The sequence below is a fragment of the Dipodomys merriami genome, unplaced genomic scaffold (genome assembly GCF_024711535.1).
Source record: "Dipodomys merriami isolate MVZ:Mamm:240054 unplaced genomic scaffold, mDipMer1.0.p SCAF_357, whole genome shotgun sequence".
Classification (NCBI taxonomy): domain Eukaryota; kingdom Metazoa; phylum Chordata; class Mammalia; order Rodentia; family Heteromyidae; genus Dipodomys; species Dipodomys merriami.
In genome coordinates, this window is record NW_027205126.1 from 261,280 (window position 1) to 286,938 (window position 25,659).

The following is a 25,659-nucleotide window of genomic DNA, read 5'->3' on the forward strand; positions in this document are numbered from 1 at the left end:
GACAGCGCCCAGGCCCAGAGTTCAGGCCCCACGACCGGACCCAAAAAAAAAAAAAAAAATAGACTATTAAATCAATCTGGTCATGAGTTGGGAAGAGTTTTGCATGTATTAGGAAGAGGAAATGGAAGTATATTCTCAAGATAGTAATTTTTGGGCTGGAAGCATGGCTCAGAGGTATGCTGCTCCAGCCTAGCAAGGCTGGTGGAGGCCCTAGGTTCCAATCTCTGTGTCTTTTTTCTTTTTCTTTCTTTTTTTTTTGCCAGTCGTGGGGCCTGAACTCTGAGCCTGGGCGCTGTCCCTCAGCTCTTCAGCTCAAGGCTAGCGCTCTACCACTTGAGCTACAGTGCTACTTCCGGTTTTCTGGTAGTTTATTGGAGATAAGAATTTCATGGACTTTCCTGCCCGGGTTGGCTTTGAACCGTGATCCTCAGATCTCAGCCTCCTCAGTAGCTAGGATTACAGGCATGAGCCACCGGCGCCCTGCTCAAGAAGTAATTTTTGAGGAGCTGGGAAGGTGTCTTAGTGTTAGAGTGCTTGTCTCACATGCATGAAGCCCTGGATTCAATTCCTCAGCACCAAATAAACAGAAAAGGCCAGAAGTAGTGCTATAGCTCAAGTGGTAGAGCACTAGCCTTGAGCTGAAGAGCCAAGGGACAGTGCCCAGGCCCAGACTTCAAGCCCCATGACCAACCAAAAAAAAAAAGTAAGCTTTGAACTATAACCCCTCTGTTCATCACCACCTTTACCTTAACAATAAAAAAGGGGAAAATAACACTTTTAAAGATAGTAATTTTTAAGAATTAGAAGTCACATGAACTGTGAATTTTTAGTGTAAATCCAGTGCCCTTTGATGTATATCAGAAACCACTATGAAACTTTTTTTAAATGTCAGATGTCTGGGGATGAGAATGTGGCTTAGTGGTAGAGTGCTTGCCTAGCATTCATGAAGCCCTGAGTTTGATTCCTCAGTACCACATAAACAGAAAAAGCCAAAGTGGTGCTCTGGCTAATGTGGTAGAGTGCTAGCCTTAAGCAAAAGAAGGTTAAGGACAGTGCCCAGTCCCTGAGTTCAAGACCCAGGACTGGCAAAAAAAATAAAAATAAAAATGTGAAATGTCTGTTACTTGCCTTAAGCTGTAGTAAGTCCCATCCATTAAAACCAATAATGTACTAGCTAAGAGTACGGACTCAGAAGCTAGACTGCATAGCTCCAGAGTGCCTGTGTAATACAGGTGTGTGTGTGTGTGTGTGTGTGTGTGTGTGTGTGTGTGTGTGTGTGTGTGTGTGTGTGTCTGTCTGTGTGTCTGTCTGTGTGTCTGTGTCTGTGTGTGTCTGTGTGTGTCTGTGTGTGTGTCTGTGTGTGTGTCTGTGTGTGTGTGTCTGTGTGTGTGTGTGTGTGTGTGTGTCTGTGTGTGTCTGTGTGTGTCTGTGTGTGTGTCTGTGTGTGTGTCTGTGTGTGTGTCTGTGTGTGTGTGTCTGTGTGTGTGTGTGTGTGTGTCTGTGTGTGTGTCTGTGTGTGTGTCTGTGTGTGTGTCTGTGTGTGTGTGTCTGTGTGTGTGTGTCTGTGTGTGTCTCTCTCTCTCTCTCTCTCTCTCTCTCTCTCTCTCTCTCTCTCTCTCTCTCTCTCTCTCTCTCTCTCTCTCTCTCTCTCTGTCTGTCTATCGTGGGGCTTGAACTCTAGGCCTGAGCGCCATCCCTCAGCTCTTCAGCTCAAGGCTAGCGCTCTACCACTTGAGCCACAGCGCCATTTCCGGTTTTCTGGTGGTTTATTGGAGATAAGAGTTTCACAGACTTTCCTGCCCGGGCTGGCTTTGAACCGAGATCCTCAGATCTCAGCGTCCTGAGTAGCTAGGATTACAGGCATGAGCCACCAGTGTCCAGCTACAGGTTTGTCCAGCTACAGGATTAAGCAAGTTGGTGTTTATGAAGTACTTTGGACCAATACCAGTGATATAAGTATCATTAATTTTGTGAGTGACGTTTTTGAAATTTTTCTTGTTGCTAATATACGGAAATAACTATTTTTGTTATATTTAAGAACATTACTGTCTTGTTTAACCCACTTTTTTCTAGGAGCTATTATTTAACTGTAAGAACAAATGTTATTTAGTAATTTGAAGCAATTTTCTTCTATTCTTTGTTTCTTGGGAATGCTTGTCCTGAGTGGATGTTAGATTTTTTTCAAGTTTTTTTTTTTTTTCTGCATCTTTTGGCAAAGATAATGTGATTTTTGTTTAACAGTTAACATGGTATATTGCATTAGGTATGAGTTTTTGTGTGATCTTAGTTTTGACTTGTTTTTACTTGTTTTTCCCATGCTGGAGATCCAACTCAAGGCCTTCTCCTGCTAGGCAAACACTCTGCCACTAAAACACATGCGTGTACACACACACAAACACACACCTTTTTCCTGTATTTGATCATTTTTGAATGTTTGGCCAGTCTTACATTGTTAGGACAAACCACGCTGTTTTATGACACATGCAGTTACGATATGTAATTCTTACGTATTTTTGAACTTTTATGTATTACTGAATTTGTTAGGGATTTTACATTTGTTTTCATGAATATTGATGTGTGGATTTTTTTCTGTCTCTTGTATTAATCTTGTTTTGATGTCAGGCTAACACTTGCCTTAACAAATAAGTTGAACTGTGTTCCCACCTCTTCTGTCTGTTGGAATAGGTTGTATAAAATTGATACTTGCGGGGCTGGGAAGGTGGCTCAGTGGTAGAGCACTTGCCTTGCATGCCTGAGGCCCTGGGTTCGATTCCTCAGCACCACATAAGCAAAAAGAAAAAAGCTGGAAGTGGCGCTGTGGCTCAAGTGGTAGAGCGCTAGCCTTGAGCTGAAGAGTTGAGGGACAGCGCCCAGGCCTAGAGTTCAGGCCCCACGACCGGACCCCAAAAAAAAAAAAAAAATGATACTTGCTCATCACAGGTTATTTATCCAGTGAAGCTATTTTTGCTTTTTTTGTCATTTGATTTTTAACCAGGAACTGAATTTTGTTTTTTAGTTATTAAACTGTTGTGAATATCAGTTTGTTCTTGAGTTGTTTTGTTTGATTGGTTTTTTGTGTTTTTTTGTTTTGTTTTGTTTTTTTCAGTCATGGAGCTTTAACTCAAGGCGAGAGCTCTACCACTTGAGCCACAGCACCACTTCCAGTTTTCTGGTGGTTAATTGGAAATAAAAGGCTCACTGACTTTCCTTGCCCGGGTCTGGTGGTTAATTGGAAATAAAAGGCTCACTGACTTTCCTTGCCCGGGCTGGCTTTGAACTGTGATCCTCAGAGCTCAACATTCTGAGTAGTGAGCTACCGGCACCCAGCTTGAGGGAGTTTTGATAGTTCATCTTTTAGGGATTAGAATGGATTTACCTATACTGTTACCCTGTTATATGTCTGTTGGTGGGGGTAGCTGGAAAGGCTCTTTGAAGAGGATTTAATGTCTGTGTTCTTTGTTTCTTAGTGTGGCTAGAAGCTTGTCATTTTTTATTGTTACATTCAGTGGGCCAGCTTGTATTTTTATTATTTTGCTAAATTGTTGCTCTGGTTTCGATTGTCATTGAGTTGTTTTATTTTGCCTTTTAGCTCTTCCACTTGATACATGGCTTCAGCTTGGCTTTTTGCTGGTTATTTTGGAGAGGTAGTCTTTTGAACTTTAATATACGAGCCAGCTTGGAAACCTCCATTTTCTGGATCTCAAGTAGTTGGGGTTACAGGCATGAGCCACCAGTAAGTGGCGCTACTTTTTTTTTTTTTCCCTGGTTGTGGGGCTTGAACTCAGGGCCTGGGCACTGTCCCTCAGCTCTTTTGCTCAAGGCTAATGTCTACCATTTGGAGATACAGCACCCACTTTTGATTTTAGAGCAGTTAATTGGAGATAAGCATCTCACAGGGACTTTGCTGCCCAAGATAGCTTTGAATCAGGATCCTTAGATCTCAACCTTCTGAGCAGCTATGATTACAGGTATGAGCCACTGGGGCCCAACTCTGGCACCACTGTGAGTTCTGTCAGATTTTTTGGTTTTTTGGTTGGTGGGGTTTGTTTGTTTGTTTGTTTGTTTGCTTGCTAGTCCTGGGGCTTGAACTCAAGGCCTAGGCACTATCCCTGAACTGCTTTTACTCCAGGCTAGCACCCTACTACTTGACTACTACTTCTGGTTTTTTGTTTATGTGGTACTGAGGAATCAAACCCAGGGCTTCATGCATGCTAGGCCATTAAGCCACATTCCCAGCCCTCTATCAGGTTTTGTTGGCTTGTTTTTCTTCACCCACTAGATGATACAATCCCTAAGAAGGAAGGACTTTATCTGTCTTGTACATTTTCACATTTAGATAAGTTACAGGTTCATGGTCAATCTGTAATAATCGTCAAGTGACTAATTTCATTTTAATGTATATAAATTTGTAACTTTTAAATATGTAACATTTTTTTTGGAAAGCAAATCTAACATGTTTAAAGGAAAACTTACTTTGAAAATGTTCTTAATTTTCCATTTGTAAAAACTGACTTTTCCTTTTCTTTCTTTTCTTTTCTGGATGGGAATGGTTAATGTAGATCTGAAGAGGAATGACTACACACCTGATAAAATTATATTTCCTCAGGATGAGTCCTCAGATTTGAATCTTCAGCCTGGAAATTCCACCAAAGAATCCGAATCAACTAATTCTGTTCGTCTGATGTTATAATGTTGCTCAATCATTGGTTTTGCCTACACCTCACAAAAATGTTCCTGTGTGTCTTTTTCTTCAGGAGGAAAATGTTTGGTAACACAGAAAGGTGTATGCAAATTAATTCACTGGCCCTAGCATCATTTAGAGGTCAATATTTGACCAAATTGAAATTGTCAGTTACAAACTCCGTCCGTATAGGATAAGCTGGCAGCTGAGAAAGTTTGAAGGTAATGGGAAATTAGTGTTCATAACTTGTGGAAGGGCTCTTTGTAGCCAGGATCTTCATCTGACTTTGTTCCGATGAGAGGGTGATTCTCTCATAAGGTGCAATACCATTAACCAAAGTTCGGCGTCCGTGCACATTTAATCGGCAGCTGGTTTACTACCATTCAGTTAGAGAAATGAAGTCGCTCAGCCATTGGGTTAAATGGCAGTTGGAAGTCTTCCTCAGTTCAACAATGATGTCACAGTTTCTCAACTAGATGCTTGCTGGCCACAGGAGAGGAGATGACTCTTAGAATTCTAGGTTCACAGGGGAAATTACAAAGCCTGAGCTAAAGACCATATTTGGTTTTGTTTTTGTTTTTCATTTCGTCCTGTGGTACTGGGGATCAAACCCAGAGCCTTATAAAGACTTTTTAAAAGAGGGATTATATTTAAGAATCAGGCCTAGACTCCATATTGAAAAATAGACTTGTTTGGGGGGTTTTTTGTTAGTTTTTTGTTTTGTTTTTGTTTTTTGTTTTTTAACTAGTGCTCAAATTGTGTAAAAGTTATTTGGGTTGCATTTTTTTTAAAAAAAAACACATTATCAAGTCACTGTGTAGCAGAAGCAAGCCATGACAAAAGGAACTGAACCCCTGTCAGAGAAGATACCTGTGAGAAAGTTGAAGTACTTTTTTCCTGTCTGTGTCTGCAGTGACAACCCCAGAAGTTACCCACTTCTCCAAAGTTGTTACTGACCAATACATCCAATCAGAACCTAAGAACTTCCCATTGTGTCCAAACATCTGAACATGAATGTCACTTGTGGTACTTATTCGAATCAATTGAGTTGCTTTATTACATGATGTCGGGAAATTGCAATGCCACTTTATGCCAATAAGATGTAACTTAACTGCCCAGATATTTTGCATATCCAACTACAAGAAAAGCTTATCTACTGGTTTATGCTTTTGATTTTTTTCCTGTTTTTTTTTCTTTTTATTTCCTAGGTACTAATTTTAATTTTTATTTTGAAGGGAGCAGTGTAAAGCTTATTTGTATTCCGTAGTGTATCTCATAGATACAACAAGGCAAGCAGAGATAAGCTGTTTAAATAGTGTTTCATATTGATGGGGGGGAGAGAAAAGTGTATTACTTAAAGATATTATACTATATACATTTTGTATATCATTAAATCTTTAAAAGAAATTAAATAAATTTATTCTTGTTTACAGATGTTTAGTGAGTTTAATTGTCCTGAAGAATTATGTGGTATCTTCAGAGTGTTATTTTTCAGAGTGCCATTTTTTTAAATAAGCCATTGATACACCTATGCCTTTTCACACTATCTTGTACAATATGTACTTTTTTTTTCTACTTTTTTTTTTTAATCTCTTGGCCAGGAAAGGAAATGTGGATGTTTGATTTTTTTTTTTGAATTGTTTTTTAAATTTTTTGGGGGGGTATTGGTCGGGTCATGGGGCTTGAACTCTGGGCCTTGGCTCTGTCCCTCAGCTCTTCAGCTCAAGGCTAATGCTCTTGAGTCACAGCACCACTTCTGGTTTTCTGGTGGTTAACTGGGGATAAGAGTCTCACGGCGGGCTGGGATGTAGCTCAGTGGCAAAGCGCTTGCCTAGCAAGTGCAACGTCCTGGGTTCGATCCCCAGTACCAAAAAAGAAAAGACAAAAAAAAATACAGTTAAAAAAAAAACCCAAACAAAGAGTCTCACGGACTTTGTTGCCGGGGCTGGCTTTGAACCAGCATGTGATGCTCAGATCTCAGCATCCTGAGTAGCTAGGATTACAGGCATGAGCCACTGGCGCCCATCTGGATATTTTACAAGCCACTTAAGTATTTTACACATATATGTAGGCTTTATAACAGTCTTACAAAGTGGATGTTACAGTCTATTTTACTGACTAGAAAATCAAAGTGCTAGAGAGACTATGTGGCCACATGAGAAGCACAGCCCCTGAAGGCCCTGCAGATCAGCCTCACCTGTGCCCCTAAGTCTTGTGCTGTATGAACACCTGACAGAATGGCCTATGCCATTCGCATGCCTTTTCCTGCTTACAGTGCAGAAACAGATCCGTTCCCGTGAACTGCCTTGTTAGCATGGAAATGTTTCCCTGTAACCCACACTCACCATCCTTCTTTAGATTGCCCACATTCACTGTTTCTCTGTAGTTGAAAAGTGACATTTGCCTCATCTCTTTTCATTTTCTTCTCAAGCTCATCATTCTGAAGAGAATAAAATTGTCTTCCTAGATTATTTTATTTTTTATTTTTTATTTATTTTTATTTTTTATTTTTTTTGGTCATGGGGCCTGAACTCTGGGCTGGGCGCTGTCCCTCAGCTCTTTAGCTCAAGGCTAGTGCTCTACCACTTGAGCCACAGCGCCACTTCCTGTTTTCTGGTGGTTAATTGGAGATAGTCTCACAGACTTTTCTGCCTGCACTGGCTTTGAACCGCGATCCTCAGATCTCAACCTCCTGAGTAGCTGGGATTACAGGGGTGAGCCACCAGCACCCAACTTAAATTTTTTATGGTAATTTGTAGTAACAAATTAGAATATAGATCATCTCACTTATAAGCCTAGATATGAAAATCTTGAAAAAAGATAAATCTAGCCAGGCGCCAATGGCTCACTCCTGTAATCCTAGCTACTCGGGAAGCTGAGATCTGAGGATTGAGCCTGGAAGCCAGCTGGGCAGGAAAGTCCATGAGAATATCTCCAATAAACCACTCAGAAAACCAGAAGTGGTGCTGTGGTCAAGTGGAGAGTGCTCACCTTGAGCTGAAGAGCTGAGGGACAGCGCCCAGGCCCAGAGTTCAAGCCCCAGGACTGACCAAAAAAAAAAAAAAAAAATATATATATATATATATATATATATATATATATATATTCATGAAAATGACTACAAAATGGGCTAAAATTTGAATAGGTCATTAATACGCAACTGTCATCACATATACCTAGTCATACTGTTTGGCTTCATGCCAGAGTTGTGGGTTCAAACCCCAGCACCCACCCAAAATGATGTGAAAAAGTTTTAAAGGGTGGCAGAATAAGGAAGAAAAATCTGTCAACATTACATTTAGGGGCTAATTATCCAGACACACCCCCACACCTGGCTCAAAGAAAGTTCCTCTCAGTGGCTTTATGGTGTGTGTGTGTGTGTGTGTGGCCAGTGGAGTTCAGTGGCAGTTCATACTGTAGACTCTCAAGCCACTTGCTCTTTTTGATTCACCAGTAGTATATCTTGGAGAAGAATCCATCGTAAATAGATCTACCACACTGATTTTAAGTTTGAAATAACTTCAAGCTTAGAGAGATTGGCAAGAGCAGTACAAGGAGCTGCAGGAAATCCATCACTGACTCCATTTGGTGACATGGGACAGCATTTACTCTTATCACCTCCCCTTCCTTTCCTTTTTCTTGTCTGTGTATGTTTCCTGAGTCGTTAGAAAACAGATTGTGTAGGGCTGGGAAGGTGGCTCAATGGTAGTGCGCTTGCCTTGCATGTGTGAGGCCCTGGATTCGATTCCTCAGCACTGTATAAGCAGAAGCCCGAAGTGGCGCTGTGGCTCAAGTGGTAGAACGCTAGCCTTGAGCTGAAGAGCTGAGGGACAGCGCCCAGGCCCAAAGTTCAAGCCCCACAACTGACCAAAAAACAAAACATTGTGTGTGCACATATACACATATATATATGTATAAACACATATACCTATATATACACACATATACATACACACACACACAGGCCAGGCTTGGTGGTTCATGCCTAGTTACAGGAGGAGTTTGAGAGGATTTGCCAAGACTCCATTTCAATCAGTAGGCTGGGCTTGGTGTTACATGTCTGTTAGCCCAGCTATGCAGGAGGCATAAATAAGATGACCAAGGTCCAGACTGACAGGCAAATATGCCAGAGCCTATCTTAAAAATAACTAAAATCCAGCCGGGCGCTGGTGGCTCACGCCTGTAATCCTAGCTACTCAGGAGGCTGAGATCTGAGGATCGTGGTTCAAAGCCAGCCCGGGCAGGAGAGACCGTGAGACTCCTATCTCCAATAAACCACCAGAAAACCGGAAGTGGCACTGTAGCTCAAGTGGTAGAGCACTCGCCTTGAGCTGAAGAGCTGAGGGACAGCGCTCAGGCCCAGAGTTCAAGCCCCACGACCGACAAAAAAAAAAAAAAATAACTAAAATCCGAAAAGGGCTGGGAGGCTGCTTAAGTGGTAAAGCAGCCACCAAGCTCAAGGCCCTGAGTTCAAACTCAAATATCACCAAAAGAGGCTGTTTATAGCATATATTCTTAAAACTAACGTGCATGCACCTAAAAAAAACCCATTTCCTGAGAAAGCTAGTAGAGTCATCCGATTCATAAGATCAAATTCAAATCTGATGTAAAACTCATAATCTGTATTAATAGAGTTAAATTCCATTAGTCATCCCAATGTTATAAATATGCTCTCCAATGTTATAAATATGCTCTCCACTAGAGTGATAAACAAGAAAAGAATTGTCTCAGCAAGGCGAATGGTGCAAACAGCAGACAAGCACGCAGAGCAGGTGGGCTGCATCCTGTTTATCCCTAAAGCAACAGGCTCCGCCCCTCTGCTCAATTGGTTGAGCTCAGGTTCATAGTCTGATCATAATTGGCTAGTTTGAAGAGGGTAAGATGTATTTACATAAGGTGATCATTAAAAGACTTTAAAAATAAGAGTAACTGGACTCAAGAACTCAAAACATACCCACACCATGTCTCCCCTATATTTGGAGCCATCTGCATATGTCTTAATTCCGTGTTAGAAGAATAAAGACAAAAACCTTACATTTCAAAAATCCTTATCCCAAAGCAGTTTCTCTTTTCCTATTTACGTGTGGACATTGTCTTAGCAGAACAATCAACAAGAGACCAGCCACCCAGGCAAAAGAGGAACTTTTAAGAAATTTTGATAGAAAAAATGACTTTTCTCCCAGCTGTAACGACCTTTTACAACTTTTTTCCCCTCTGGATTCAATCCAGGATTGGTCATTGAATTCGTTTTCTAATCTGGAATGTTTCCAGCCTTAGTCCTTCCTGATACGAAGCCAGGCGCCAGTGGCTCATGCCTGTAATTGTAGCTACTCAGGAGGCTGAGATCTGAGGATGGTGGTTCAAAGTCATACAGGCCAGGAGAGTCTGTAACAGACTCTTATTTCCAATTAACCACCGAAAAGCCAGAAGTGGGAGCCTCAGGCCAAGCAAGAAAATTCAAACAAGCATCCCTATCTCCTGGCAACACGCTGGAATCTTGGGAAAGACTATGATGCATGAAAAACTCCAAGTTAGAATGGTGTAGGAGCCATCTGAAAATTAGGCTGCCGTTAGAGAACAAGGGGAAGAGCATATATATTGTTTTAAAAACAAAGAGCCAGCATAACAGCCTTGAAGAAATGAAGTTAAAAGGCATCAATGTACCTCCTGAATGGAAGTGAAAGTCTGTTCCACTAACATGACTTCTAACCAGATTTTCCCAGCAGATGACTTCGGAATTTATTATGTCCTGTGAGCCAATGTCTTATCATAACTTTTATTTTCTATCTATCTACCTCTCAATCTACCTACCTATCTATTTTTACATGCTTGTACCAGGGCTTGAACTCAAGGCCTTTTACTCTCAGCTTTCCAGCTCCCCGCTGGCCCTCTACCACTTGAGCCACGCCTCTAGCTAGACATTTTTTTTTGCTGCTTAAGTGAAGGCAGTCTCCTGGACTTTCCCCTTGGGCTGTCCTTGAACCTTGATCCGCTAGATGGCAGGCTACTCAGTAGCTAGGATTACAGGCCTGAGCCACGGGCTCATAACAACTGGTGAGGACAACTTTCTAGATAAAGCTCAGAGGGAGGAAAAGACAGATTCCAAAAAATCAGGGGATACCCTCCACACACCCAGAAATTAAAAAAGAGAGAGAAATGGAAGATGATGACTATCCAGGCAATAGATCCTCAAGGTACTTCCGAAAACATCCCAGGGCCTCAGAGACATAGAGAGGTAAAAATGCCAGGAGCCAGGCTTGGGAATGGGAGCACTTTCCCGGTGGGTGTGGCTGAGTACTGGGACTGAGCCGAGGAAGCTGACTCCGTTTTCAAAGTACTCCATGGAAAGGCAGCTCCAAGGACAAATACGCTGGGCTGCCTGGTGCGACTGGGCAGATGAGAGCGCGAGCATGCTCTGTGGGGAAGGTGACCCGTGGAGTACCCCGCCCGGGTCCTCTCTCCCCTGTGCAGGTCTGACCCTTCCTTCACCCCCCCCCCCAGGTCCTTACTGTGTTGCTACCTGCTAAGAAGATCCTAGATGGGGGGGAAGTGGGGGAACAATATCCTAGACACGTCATTACAGAAACAAGTGTTTAGCCGGGTGCTGGTGGCTGGTGCCCATCATTTTAAATCCTTGGGAGGCTGACTAGAAGGATTGCAGTTTGAGGCCAGCCCAGGCAGACAAGTCAGTGAGACCGCATCTGAAGGGAAGCAGCCCATGTGGTGGCACACGCCTGCTGTCATCTCAGCTATCATAGGAAACCCCAAATAGGAAGTCCAGGAGGACTGGAAGCATGGATCAGTGGCAGAGCCCTGAGTTCAAATCTCAGTTCCACCAAAAGATGAAGTCTACCATTGACTGGCTACATAATCTGTGGCAAGTACCTTGTTGAAACCCGGGTAACCCCTGCAATAATCTCCTGAGGCTACGTGTAGCCTCTTCCTTCTCAGGGGGACCCTGCGAAGAACCCAGGACCTCACACGTGCTAAGCGTGTGCTCTAGACCAATGAGGTACAACCCCAGCTCCTTGTTTTAGAGACTTTATAGATCAGAGTGGGCTGGGAAGGTGGCTCCGTGGTAGAGCGCTTGCCTTGCATGCATGAGGCCCTGGGTTCGATTCCTCAGCACCACATAAGCAGAAAAAAGCTGGAAGTGGCGCTGTGGTTCAGAAAGTGGGAGAGTACTAGCCTAGAGCAAAAGCAGCTCAGGGAACAGTGTGCACAGGCCCTGAGTTCAAGCCCCAGGATTTCCCTCCCCCCCCCCAAAAAAAAAAGCAAACAAGATCTCTATTTCAGGAGCTTGAGGGAGGGTTGTTGTCATTTGTGTGTGTGTGTGTGTGTGTGTGTGTGTGTGTGTGTGTATTGTGCTTTCTCTCTCGGTCTCTGGTACCAGCACAGACCACTTGGACCCAGTAGCGGTGACTGAAGCGAAGGAGACCCCCATCCACCTGCAGGGGGTGACGGGCCTGCGGAACCTGGGCAACACGTGCTACATGAACGCCATCCTGCAATGTCTCTGCAGCATCTCCCCGCTGGTGGAATACTTCCTTTCAGGAAAGTACATCACCGCCCTTCAAAAGTAAGAAGGGGCCCGTCATCCTAGCTACTCAGGCCGCTGAGATCTGAGGATCACGGTTCAAAGCCAGCCTGGGCAAGGAAAAGTCCGTGAGACTCTTATCTCCAATAAGCCACTAGAAAGCCGAAGTGGTGCTGTGGCTCAAGTGGTAGACCACTAGCCTTGAGCTGAAGAGCGCAAGGACAGTGCCCAGGCCCAGAGTTCAAATCCCATGACCGCCAAAAACTAAAAAATGAAGAAGACAGGCAGGCACCTCCTTGTAGTCTCAGCCCCAGGGCCCCCCAGTGAGAGGGAAGGGAAAGGACAGATGCACACACACACACACACACACACACACACACACACACACACACACACACACACACACACACACACACACACACACACACACACACACACACACACACACACACACACACACACACACACACACACACTGAACCCACAGAGGCTGCTGCTGGCTACTCCAGATCACGCATGGGAAGGGTGCTAAACAAGGAGGCCGGGCGTCCGGGCCCACCCTGGGGAGAAGCGGAGGTGGGACACCGGCGCACTGTCTCTCCCAAGGGACTGCAGCGAGGTGGCCACAGCTTTCGCCTACCTGATGACAGACATGTGGCTCGGAGACTCAGATTGTGTCTCCCCAGAGATATTCCGGTCCGCTCTTGGCAACCTCTACCCCACATTTATGAAGAAGACACAACAAGATGCCCAGGAATTCTTGATCTATGTGCTCAATGAACTTCACGAGGCTCTGAAGAAGGTAAAGAGAATTCGTTGCCTTCAGCTCTTCATGCTGAGATCGATCATTATCTTTTCATGTGTGTGTGTGTGTGTGTGTGTGTGTGTACTTGGAGCCTTGAACTCGTGTGTGTGTGTGTGTGTGTGTGTGTGTGTGTGTGTGTGTGTGTGTGTGTGTGTACTTGGAGCCTTGAACTCAGGACCCTGAGCACTTATCCCTTAACTTTTTCACTTGAGCCATGGCTCCATTTCTGGCTTTTTAGTAGTTTATTGGAGATAAGAGTCTCACGGACTTTCCTGTTTTGGCTGGCTTTGAACTGCGATCCTCAGATCTCAGTCTCCTGAGTAGTTAGGATTACAGGTGTGAACCATTAGTGCCCAACCTAGAATCCTCCTTTAAAAAAAAATAAATCAAAAATGGATTCTTCAGCAGACCCTGGTGGCTCACACCTGTAATCCTGGCTACTCGCGAGATTGGTATCTGAGGACTGCAGTTTGAAGCCAGCCCCAGCAGAAAAGAACAGAAAAGTCCCTGTGACACTCATCTCCAATAAACTACTCCAGAAAAGGTGAGCAGTGGCGCTGTGGCCCAAGTGGTAGAGCGTTAGTGTTGAGCACCAAGAGGCTCAGCGACAGCGGCCAGGCTGAGTTCGAGCCCCAGGAGAACCACTTCCAGTTTTCTGATATTAAATTGGAGATGAGTTTCATAGACTTTGCTGCCCAGGTTGGCTTCAAACTGCGATCCTCAGATCTCAGTCTCCCGAGTAGCTAGGATTACAGGCGTGAGCCACCAGCTACCTGGAGTTCTTTATTGGATTAAAATTTTGATTAAGCCAGATGGTGGCTCACACCTGTAATCCTAGCTAGTCAAGAGGCTGAGATCTGAGGATTGAGTTTCAAAGCCAGCCCAAGCAGGAACGTCCGTGAGACTCTTATCTCCAATAAACCACTAGAAAACTGGAAGTGGCGCTGTGGCTCAAGCACCTGGAGCTGAAGAGCTGAGGGACAACCCCCAGGCCCAGAGTTCAAGCCCCACGACCGACATAAAAAAAAATTTTGATTAAGCATTTGATGAAACATGAAATGACGCATGAGGTATACCCTGGAGAAGATCTGGGCCCCTTGTCTAAATCCCCAGCGGAGAGGTTTCTGGTAGGAATGTAAGAGGGTTGACGGAATAAGCACCGATTGTTCCTCAGTGGGGATTTCTTCTTTGACTCAGTACCATCGAAGATCGGGTGACAAGAAAAACACGCAAAGATGCTGCAGGAAGGCGATCGCCAACGAGACGTCCATCATCACCCGGCTGTTTGAAGGGCAGCTCAATTACGGCATCACCTGTTTGAAGTGTGAGAACTGCACGTACAAGAACGAAGTCTTCACCGTCCTCTCCCTGTCCATCCCATCCCAGTACCAGTGCTCTCTTCAGGTGAGGACGCCCTTACCACTACTGGATGCCCCTTTGGCTTTTTCAAGATGCAGTCTTGTTATGTGGTCCAGGCCAGCCTAGGACCAGAATCAATGGATCTTCCTACCTCAGCCTCCCAACAAGCTGGAACTACAGGCATGTCTCACTGCACTCATCCTATTTTGGGATACTTTTGTCTTGATCTCCCCTCAGACCTAAATTCTTTCAGGCCTGATTCCTATATAGGAGGAGTTTTGTTTTTGTTTTCGTTTTGTTTTGTTTTATGACAGTCTTGGGGTCTGGGTTCTGTCCCTGAACTTTTTTGGTTCAAGGCTGGTGCTCTGCCACTTTGAGCCATAGCTTGACTCCTGGACTTTTTGGGGATCCTTGGACATAAGCATCTCAACAGACTTTCCTGCCCTGACTGGCTTTGAAGCGTGATCCTCAGATCTCAGCCTCGTGAGGAACAAGCCTGAGCCACCTGTGCCCAGAGAGAAGTCTTTTGTTATTTAAAAGTAAATAAGTGAAGGAAACCCATGATACCAACATTGTTTTGAAAAGAAACACATTGGTTAAAAGTTACAGTGAAAGCTGGGTGCTGCTGGCTCATGCCTGTAATTCTAGCTGCTCAGGATCTGAGGATCACAGTTAAAAGCCGGTCAGGGCAAGAAAGTCTATGAGACTCTTATTTCAAAAACAACAACAACAAAAACCCACTAGAAAACCAGAAGTGGCGCTGTGGCTCAAGTGGTAGAGCGCTCACCTTGAGCTGAAGAGCTAAGGGACAGCGCCCAGGCCCAGAGTTCAAGCCTCAGGACCTACCAAAAAAAAAAAAAAAATTACTATGAAGCCAGGTACCGGTGGCTCAAGCCTGTAATCCTAGCTACTCAGGAGGCTGAGATCTGAGGATTGAGGTTTGAAACCAGCCCAGGCAGGAAAATCTGTGAGCTCTTATCTCCAATTAACCACCAGAAAACAGGAGGTAGTGCTGCGGCTCACAGTGGTAGAGCGGCAGCCTCGAGCAAAAGAGCCCCGGGGTGGTGCCCAGGACTTTTTCCTCCTGAAGTTCTACTATAATAAGCAGCCCAGTTGGTAGTTGGTCCAGTTTGGTCATCAAATGCTCCCCCTCCCCCCCAGGACTGTCTCCAGTGTTTCTTCCAGCAAGACACACTGACCTGGAACAACCAAATTCATTGCTCTTTTTGTGAAACCAAGCAAGAAACAGCAGTGAGGGCCAGTATTTCCAAAGCACCCAAAATAATTATTTTTCATCTAAAAAGGTAAGGGACTTTGCCATCTGCTGGATAAATATTTTGGGAACAGTTTGACTGAGATGCAGTTTGCATGTCAACAGTTCACCTGTTTAAACTTCTGCGCCTGTGAGTGGAACTCCGTGGTACAACACACGTGGCGCATGCCAGGAGCCCTGGCTGCGTCCCCCACACTAACTAAATATAAACAAACAAATCTTACCACCTATTGTGATTGGGTACATTGTATTATGAATTTATTATTCTTTTTAGCAGTACTGGGGTATTTGTCAGTTGTGGGCCTTGAACTCAGGGCCTGGGCACAATTCTTGAGCTTTTTTGCTTTGAACCATACCTTCACTTGTAGTTTTTGAGTGATTAATTGGAAATGAGACTCTTGGGCACTTTGCAGCGGGGCTGGCTTTGAACCATGATCCTCAGATCTCAGCCTCCTGAGTAGCTAGGATTATAGATGTGAGTCACCAGCTACTGGCTAGTACTGGATTTTGGTTTGGGGGCTTTTTTTCGTCATAGGACTTGAACTCAGGGCCTGGGCGCTCTCCCGAGCCTTTTCCACTCATGACTAGCACTCTACCTCTTGAGCCACAGCTCCACTTTTGGGGTTTTGAGTGGTTAATTGGAGATGAGTCTGGTGGACTTTCTTGCCCAGGCTGGCTTTGAACCTTGATCCCCAGATCTCAGCCTCCTGAGTAGATTACAGGCGTGAGCCATGTCAGCTTTTGCTCACCGGCAGGGGGCAGTATGGCAGGTATTTCCCCCCCCCCTCCCCCCGCCCTCAGTCCCTGGGCAGGCAGGGTCTGCTTAATTGGTTCTTCCTGAAGAAGCTGACTTCATTAAGATCAGGGGGAGAGCTCCAGAGAGAGGGGCCCTGGAACTGGGTTTCCCTGAGATTTTTTTTTTTAACTCAAAGACTTGTCCACACTGTGGCCTCTGGTCAGGTTGAGGGTCTCCCGTCCTGGCCTGGTAAGTGTGTGTGTGTTGGGAAAGTGTGTGTGTGTGTGTGTGTGTGTGTGTGTGTGTGTGTGTGTTGGGAAAACAGCCTGGTAAGTGTGTGTGTGTTGGGAAAGTGTGTGTGTGTGTGTGTGTGTGTGTGTGTGTGTGTTGGGAAAAACAGCTTGACCTGAGTACTGACGAGTACTGACTGGTACGGATTTTAGAAGAGTTGGTTTTTCAGTTGGTCTGTGGGATTACAGAAAGACAAGCTTCCCTAGGTTGCTTTTGGCATTCCGATAGGCCAATGGGAGACCCTTTAGGGAGACCCCGTTCTTTTTGCTGTTTTGTCGGTCATGGGGCTTGCACTCTGGGCCTGGGCGCTGTCCCTCAGCTCAAAGCTAGCGCTCTACCACTTGAGCCACAGTGCCACTTTTGGTTTTCTGGTGGCTAATTGGAGATAAGAGTCTCATGGAGTTTCCTGCCCGGGCTGGCTTTGAACTGTGACCCTCAGATCTCAGCCTCCTGAGTAGCTAGGATTACAGGCGAGAGCCACTGGCGCCTGGCTTTGTTGCTGTTGTTTTAGTCTGTCCTGGAACCATTACAGCAAACAGCATTGCTAGCATCGCCAACAAAGTTCTCTTGTGATTCTTTACCATCACCTGCCCATCCTAAAACCCTGGAAATGGTTCACCTGATTTCTATCGTGCTGGTTTTTCCTTTTCTAGAATGTTCCATGCCATACCAGGCATAGCCTTTTGAGTTCAGCTTCCTTTGCTTAAGCAGATTTTTTTTTTTTTTTTTTTTTTTTTTTTGTCATTCATGGGGCTTGAACTCTGGGCAGCTCTTCAGCTCAAGGCGAGCACTCTACCACTTGAGCTACAGCGCCACTTCTGGTTTTCTGGTGGTTTATTGGAGATAAGAGTCTCATGGTCTCTCCTGCCCGGGCTGGCTTTGAACTGAGGTCCTAAGATCTCAGCCTCCTGAGTAGCTAGGATTACAGGCGTGAGCCACCAGCGCCTGGCTAGCAGATTTTTTTTTTTTTTTTTGAGATTAGCTGTGTATGTAAATGCATTAGAAAATCCTTCCTTTTGATTATTGGGTATTTCTTTTTATGGGTGTAAAGTTTTCTGGTAAACAGTTGGTAGGCATTAATTTCTAGCTTTGAAAACAAATAGTTTGGATATAAATTGTCTTTGGTTTCTCTCTTTTTTTTTTTTTTTGGTCAAACAGTTTTTTGCTTTTGGGCACAAGACTGGATTCATTTACCTAACTTTCCTGCCTGAGACCCGAACCCATTTTTGTTTTTTTTCCAAAATGGACACAATTTTTTTAAAAAAGTAATTCTGATTATAGCCGAGATGTGAGGTCTTCTGATGTACTAACAGTGGAAAATGTGAAAGGTTTTTAACAAAACTTACTTAATAATTGTGTGAACGCCAGCAGCCTGTGTGTTAGAAGATGAGAGACAGGCGAGCCATCTGGCCAGTGCTGCCCAGCCTCCACTGCGGCCATCAGATGATGGGATTTGTTGCTCTATGTCCTCCATGTTTTCCTTATTCAGTCTCGTTGAAGTTACCTGGCCTCCCGTGACTCCCATTCCAGGCCTAGCTTCAGTGAGGCCTGTGGATTTTGATATGAAAGGAGTAATTGATTTTGTGCCAGTACTGGGGATTGAACTCAGAGCTTCATACTCTTGGCTTTTTTGCTCAAGGTTGGTGCTCTACCACTTGAGCCACTTTCAGATTTTTGTTGGATAACCAACAAAACAGACTTTTGTGTGTGAGATAGCTCTGAACTTTGATCCTCAGATCTCAGCCATCCCCTGTAGCTTGGATTACAGGCATGAGCCAATGGTACCCGCCAAGAAGTAGTTTACGGCAGGCCTGTTCCAGATAATCTCCCAAGAAATTGTTTCTAGCCCAGTGCTGGTGGCTCACACTTTTAATCCTAGCTACTCAGGAGGCTGAGATCTGAGGATCACAGTTCAAAGCCAACCCAGGCAGAAAAGTTCTTGAGACTCTGATCTCTAATTACTCACCAGAAAACTGGAAGTGGAGCTCAAAGTGATAGAGCACTAAGTCCCAGGCCTGGATTTCAAGCCCTGTGATCAACCTAGAAAAAGAAAAAAAGTGTTTCTAACTATGCTCAGGCTTTGCAATGTATGTACATTTCATTCATGTGACGCTCACGTCAGATATCATGCATTTGTTATTCCTGCAGGTTTGACATCCAAGGTACAACAAAAAGAAAACTGAGGACAGACATCCATTACCCGCTCACTAACCTGGACCTCACTCCTTACATTTGTCCAATTTTCCGGAAACATCCCAAATACAACCTCTGTGCTGTGGTGGTGAGTGAGCTCCCAAAATAGCAAAATGTATGCATTTTTAAAGAAAACCCTGGAATCGTCTCCCGAATCCTCGGCTCATTCATGCTTTCCCTGGCTTCCCTTTTTAAAACCCAAATGGATAGGCAGGTGCCAGTGACTCACGCCTGTAATCCTAGCTACTCAGGAAGCTGAGATCTGAAGGTTGAGGTGTGAGGCAGAAAAGACCATGAGATTATAATAATTATTATTTTTGTCAATCCTGGGGCTTGAACTCTGGGCCTGGGCACTGTCCCTGAGCTCTTCAGCTCAAGGTGAGCGCTCTACCACTTGAGCCACAGTGCCACTTCTGGTTTTCTGGAGGTTAATTGGAGGTAAGAGTCTCACAATTTTCCTTTCCTGGCTGGCTTTGAATTGAGATCCTCAGATCTCAGCCTCCTGCGTAGCTGGGAGTACAGGTGTGAGCCACTGGTGCCCAGCTGACCACGAGATTCTTATCTCCAATTAACTACTCAAAAGCCAGAGGTGGAGCTAATGGCTCAAGTGGTAGAGTGCTAGCCTTGAGAAAAAAAAAAAAAAGGCTCAGGGATAGAACCCAGGCCCTGAGTTCAAGTCCTAATACTGGCACCCCAAAAAAACCTACCATGCCATAGTCCAGACCCAGAAGTACTCAGTACCTAACAGCATCAAGGCCCAGAGGCTGTGTGGGGCCAGGCCTAGTACAACTCCAGGGGTCCCCTTTTTGCTCCATAGTCACCTGGGCTCAGCCAGGAGCCCCACGTGACAGCAAGCATGGAGCAGAATTGAGGCTGGCATCAAACCTCCTGCACCCACCCTCTGAGCAGCTAAGATGACAGGCGTGAGCCACTGGTGCCTGGCATTATATTTTTTATTTTTATTTTTTAACAAATAGTTCTTTAGCCAGGTGCTGGTGGCTCACGCCTGTCATCCTAGCTACTCAGGAGGCTGAGATCTGAGGATTGGGGTTCAAAGCCAGCCCGGGCAGGAAAGTCTGTGAGAGTTTTACCTCCAATAAGTCACCAGAAAAATGGAAGTGGCTCAAGTGGTAGAGCACTAGTCTTGAGCTGAAGAGCTGAGGGACAGTGCCCAGGCCCAGAGTTCAAGTCCCACAACTGACCAAAAAAAAAAAATAGTTCTTTACATATTCTGGACATTAGCTCCCTGTTGGATGAACACTGTGGGGCCTGTCTTCCATTCTTCAGTGTGATAGATGGCTTCCTTTGCTATGCAGAAGTTTTTTGACGTAATCCTGTTTGTCCATTTTGTCCTATGGTTTTTGGAGCCCTATCCAGGAAATCACTGCCTGGACCAGCATCTTTAAATGTTCGCTCTGCTTTTTCTTCTAGTTTCAGAGTTTGATGTGTCACACTAAGGTCTTTGGTCTGTTTTCAGTTGATTTACGTGCAGGGTGAGAGGTAGGATCCAGTGTGAATGGATGGATAGCCAGTTTTTCTCAGCACCATTTGAGGATGAGACTGGCTTTTCCCTCAGTGCATGTTTTGGAATCTTTGTCAGGAATCGGGTCCACTGGTCTATGTGTCTGGTTCTCTGCTCTGCTGTTCCCATGCCATTTTGCTTACTGTGGCTCTGTTGTATAGCATAAGGTTGGTATTCTGATGCCTTCCTTCTTGCTGACGGTAGTTTTGGTGGTAAAAGTCCTTTGAATTTTGGGTTTATTAGCTAAAAGGCTTTTTCTGCCAATGGCTGTGCCTGTAATCCTAGCTACTCAGGAGGCTGAGATTTGAGGATTAGTTGACTTGAAATCCCTTTGTGCAACTACTTAAGGATAGATTTTTTTTTTACATCTATTGAGATGCCTATGAATTTTATCCTTGATTATATTTGTTGCTCTCTTACATTGACTGATTTGCATAGGCTGAGCCATCCTGGGATAAAAATCAACTTAACTGCTGGGTGCTGGTGGCTCACACCTGTAATTCTAGTTACTCAGGAGGCTGAGATCTGAGGATCATGGTCAAAGCCAGCTCAGGCAGCAAAGTCCATGAGACTCTGATCTCCAATAAACCACTAGACAACTGCAAGTGGTGCTGTGGCTCAAGAGGTAGAGCACTCGCCTTGAGCTGAAGAGCTGAGGGACAGGCCCAGAGTTCAAGCCCCATGACCAACCAAAAAAAAAAAAATCAACTTAATCTTGTTGGATGTTTTACACACACACACACACACACACACACACACACACACACACACACACACACACACACACACACACACGTATTTTTTTGTGTTATGTCAGGCCTAGGATTTTTTTTTTTTTTTTTTTTGGTCATGGGCTTGAACCTGGGCGCTGTCCCTCAGCTCTTCAGCTCTTCAGCTCAAGGCGAGTTGCTCTACCACTTGAGCTACAGCGCCACTTCCAACTTTTTCTGTTTATGTGGTGCTAAGGCATCGAACCCAGGGTTTCATGTATACGAGGCAAGCACTCTACCACTGAGCCATCTTCCCAACCCAGACCTAGGATTTGAACTCAGGGACTGGGTATTGTTCCTGAGCTTTTTCCCTCTAGGTTAGCACATGAGCCTTTTTTGGTGGTTAATTGGAAATAATCTCATAGACTGCCTAGGCTGGCTTCAAACCTCAATCCTCAGATCTTAGCCTCCTGAGTAGCTAGGATTATAGATGTGAGCAACTGGCCCCAGGATATAATTTGTTTTTGGATTTATTAAGGATGCATTGAGTTCTAACATGTCCTCTGCCCTAGACTGTTTCCGCCTGTGCTGATAAAAAGAATATATTCCCTGTAAATATTTTATAAATATTTAGAGTCCATTTGATCTATTGCATGAATAAGTTCTGATGGTTGTTTTTGTTTGGTCAGAATAATCTAAAGAGAATGTAAACTAACTGTAATGATCAAGGTATAATGATTTAAGGTATAAAAAGGTCACGGTACAGTGAATGACTTACCCTCCCTCTCTCCCTTCCTTTCCCCCCCTCCCTTCCCTTCCTCCCTCCCTGGTCCTGGGGACTGAACTCAGTGCTTCGGCACTGTTAAGCTTCTTTTTAGCGCTCTACCACTTGAGCCCCAGCGCTACTTCTGTATATGTGGTACTGAGGAATTGAACTCAAGGCTTCATGCGTGCTAGGCAGGCACTCTACCACTAAGCAACTCAGGGCCTGACCTTCATGCTTTGCTTTTTCTACTCAGGGCTGGTGCTCTACCACTTGAGCCACATCTCCACTCCTGACTTTTTGCTGTTTAATTGGACAGAAGAGTCTCAAACTGCATTTGTCTGCCTGGGGTTGTTCTGAACAGTGATTCCTCAGATCTGAGTAGCTAGAACTGTAGGTGTGAGCCACCAATGCGTGGCCTTTTATCATTTCTTGCTCTTATTTCCTGGGCAATTGGACTCCTATTTAGAAAATAATTCCTTGCGCCTTTATCTTTACTTTCCTATAGTAGTGTCATATTTCCGTGTCTTCCCTTTGAAGTCTTGGATCCATTTGGTTTCTGTACAGTGACAGATAAGGATCTAATTTCCATCTTCTACATGGGCATATCCCATTTCCCAGCACCATTTATTATAGAGGTCGTCTTATCTGACATATGCTTTTGGCTCCTTTTTGTCCAAAACCAGTTTGCTGTAGTTGTGTTATTTCTGGATCTTTCATTGCTTTCTACTGGACTTCGTATCTGCTTTTATTTTTGATTGTGGGGCCTGAACTCTGGGTCTGGGCACTGTCCCTCTGCTCTTCAGCTCAAGGCTAGCACTCAGGGTCATTTCCGGCTCTTTCTGTTTATGTGGTGCTGAGGAATCAAATCTAGGGCCTCATGCATGCTAGGCAAGCACTCTACCACTGAGCCCCTCGTATCTTGTATTATGGCCCCATGGTATAAGTTGGAATCCAGTATTGTTACACTCACTGCTAGTATTGCTTTTGTTGTTGTTGTTGTTGGTCGTGGGGCTTGAACTCTGGGCTTGGGCGCTGTCCCTCAGCTCTTCAGCCCAAGGCAAGGGCTCTACAGCTTGAGCCACAGCGCCACTTACAGTTTTCTAATGGTTTATTGGAGATAAGAGTCTCACGGACTTTCCCACCCAGGCTGACTTTGAACCTTGATCCTTAGATCTCAGCCTCCTGAGTAGCTAGGATTACAGGTGTGAGCCACCGGTGCCGCCGGGCTAGCATTGCTTTCTGTTGAGAATTGTTGTTGTTGCTCTAAGGAATCTTTTTTTTTTTTTTTTTTTTTTTGCCGGTTGTGGGGCCTGAACTCTGGGCCTGGGCGCTGTCCCTCAGCTCTTCAGCTCAAGGCTAGCGCTCTACCACTTGAGCCACAGTGCCACTTCTGGCTTTTTCTGCTTATGTGGTGCTGAGGAATTGAACCCAGGGCCTCATGCATGCAAGGCAAGCGCTCTACCACTGAGCCACCTTCCCAGCCCGCTCTAAGGAATCTTTTATGCTTCTGTATAAATTTCAGGATTGGTTTTTCTGTTTCTGCCTGTGCTGACATTCGGATTCTTTTTTTTTTTGGGGGGGGGGTGGGTTGTGGGGCTTGCACTCTGGGCCTGGGCGCTGTCCTTAAGCTCTTCAGCTCAAAGCCACAGCACCACTTCCAGTTTTCTGGTGGTTTATTGGAGATGAAGATGAGTCTCACGGAGTTTCCTGCCTGGATTGGCCTTGAACCTCGATCCTCCGCTCTCAGGCTCCTAAGTAGCTAGGATTACAGGTGTGTGCAACCAGTGCCGGTTTTCTGATTTCTTTCTCAGCCTGTTCATCTTTTATATACAGAAACGGCTGATTTTGTATTCTGCTACACTGTCAAGTGTTGAGCAGGCTGTTTTGTTATGTGAGTTTTTAGAACCTACATGTATTTCTATAACTTCCCCAAATTCCAACTAGTAATAAAGTTAGATTGGTTTTTGTATTTTGTACTTATGTTAACCTAATTTCTCTAGTCATTTCCCTTTGTTTTAGCTTTATTAACAAATTTAATTTTTATTCAGTATTTATGAAAGTTAAACATTTTTAGTTCTTTAGTAATTTTCCTAAAAACTAAAAACTACTGCTGTTGTATGGCAATTCCGGGACTTCAGTTTCAAGAAAACAGAGAAGTCACATGTTGAGAAGCCGAATCAGGAGTCTTTATTAGGAGGCTGGTAGCTGCAGGCGGATTCCTGTCTCAAAGACCTACAGCCCAGCACAGAGCTAGCACACAGCTTTTAAAGACAAAAACCACCATGTTGGAGTGAAGACCAAGCCTTAACAAAAGTGTCTACACGGGCAGAGCAAACTGCATGCGGATACTTACATCTAACTAAAGTGTTACACATAAAACAAAGGAGAGGGCTGCAAATGTGGTTCAGTGGTAGAGTGCTTCTCTAGCATGCATGAAGCCCTGGGTTCAATTCCTCAGTACCATATGAACAGAAAATGCCAGAAGTGGTGCTGTGGCTCAAGGGGTAGAGTGCTAGCCTTGAGCAAAAGAAGCTCAGGAACAGTGCCCAGGCCCTGAGTTTGACTGGGGAACAGTAAGGAGCAAGCAGGACCCCAGTTATCTAGGGGAAACATGAGCTTCCTGGAGCCCAACAACTCACGGTGTATTTGCAATCCAAACACTGTCCTCTGTAGCCTCGAGGGTTCTCAAAGTCCTCATCTTCTGTGAGCTTCTAACAAGAGGCCAAGATGGCGTTTCTTAGACTTTTGATTTCTAAGACCTTTTCAATTGGGAGAAATTTAAGAGCATGTCAACTCTGATCACTGAACAAGCCACGTTCCAGCATTCCCCCCGCTCCTGAGTTTAAAACAAAACTGATCCTTATTGCCCAGAAGTCTGTAGAATACAGCCACTGTCTCGCAGGAGTGCCAGTCTCCTCTGTCCCCATCTTCTTCACCATGCAGGTCACGAGGCAGCAGCCCATGCACGTTTTCCTCTAACTGCGGCGGCCATATGCACGCACGTCTTTTCTGTTTCTTATCCTATCCTGTGAACTCAGCTCTTGCGTTCATTTGGGAAAACGAAGTTATCTTACCCCGAGTTTCCTCTAGCGTGTCAGTAGCTGGCGGAGCAGGCAGGTGGCACGAGCGGCTTCGGTTTAGGCGAGGGGCCAACGAAGCAGCTCCTCCAGCGTTGGCATGTGAGCACTAAGGGGCCCCCTTCCTCCCTAGAACCACTTTGGCGATCTGGATGGCGGCCACTACACGGCTTTCTGCAAGAACTCAGTAACCCAAGCCTGGTATAGCTTTGATGACACGCGAGTCAGTGAGATTCCAGATACTTCTGTGCAAACCGCCACCGCCTACCTCCTGTTCTACAGCTGCCAGCCCTTTTCTATCCCCATACAGAAGTGTAAGTGCTAGGAAAAGTGTCTTGAAAACTGCACAACGTGCAATCAGGAAGCTCTGCTCCCTCATTAAACTCTTCACAACTACTGAGCCCGGCCTGTCTTCCCGAGTCTTCTGTGAGCCTCCCTCGGTGGGCCTCCCTCGGTGGGCCCGCTGCGGGGCGAGGCGCTGCTGTTTTGCACACGGCGGCCTGCAGGTTGCCTATGGAGGTCCACTGCCTGCATTCCAGCATTGTTTTTTTTTTTTTTTTGGGTCCGGTCATGGGGCCTGAACACTGGGCCTGGGCGCTGTCCCTCAGCTCTTCAGCTCAAAGCTAGCACTCTACCACTTGAGCCACCTGAGTAGCTAGGATTACAGGCGTGAGCCACCAGCGCCCGGCTTCCTGTTGTTGTTTTTTAA

At 45.0% G+C, this 25,659-nt stretch overlaps 2 protein-coding genes across 6 annotated transcripts in view; both read left to right on the plus strand.

Annotated features, from left to right (window-relative positions):
* Positions 1 to 6,111, plus strand: part of LOC138804113 (transient receptor potential cation channel subfamily M member 7-like) — an 84,241-nt gene extending 78,130 nt beyond the window's left edge. For both annotated transcript variants that reach the window (XM_069988374.1, XM_069988375.1), the window contains exon 40: positions 4,560 to 6,111. In XM_069988374.1, coding sequence (XP_069844475.1) covers positions 4,560 to 4,690 — 131 coding nt within the window. In that variant the 3' untranslated portion in view covers positions 4,691 to 6,111. The remainder of the gene's footprint in view (positions 1 to 4,559) is intronic.
* A 4,114-nt stretch (positions 6,112 to 10,225) lies between these two features.
* Positions 10,226 to 25,338, plus strand: LOC138804106 (ubiquitin carboxyl-terminal hydrolase 50). 4 transcript variants are annotated; one of them, XM_069988362.1, is made up of 7 exons: positions 10,226 to 10,432; positions 12,075 to 12,260; positions 12,825 to 13,020; positions 14,221 to 14,427; positions 15,544 to 15,686; positions 18,831 to 18,963; positions 25,084 to 25,338. In XM_069988362.1, exons 1-7 carry the CDS (start codon positions 10,353 to 10,355, stop codon positions 25,273 to 25,275), a joined length of 1,137 nt encoding a protein of 378 aa, XP_069844463.1. In that variant the 5' UTR covers positions 10,226 to 10,352; the 3' UTR covers positions 25,276 to 25,338. The 4 variants fall into 4 exon arrangements, with proteins under 4 accessions (XP_069844463.1, XP_069844464.1, XP_069844465.1 ...); XM_069988363.1 differs by having other exon boundaries at positions 12,080 to 12,260; XM_069988364.1 differs by having other exon boundaries at positions 12,095 to 12,260.
* The last annotated feature ends 321 nt before the right edge of the window (positions 25,339 to 25,659 follow it).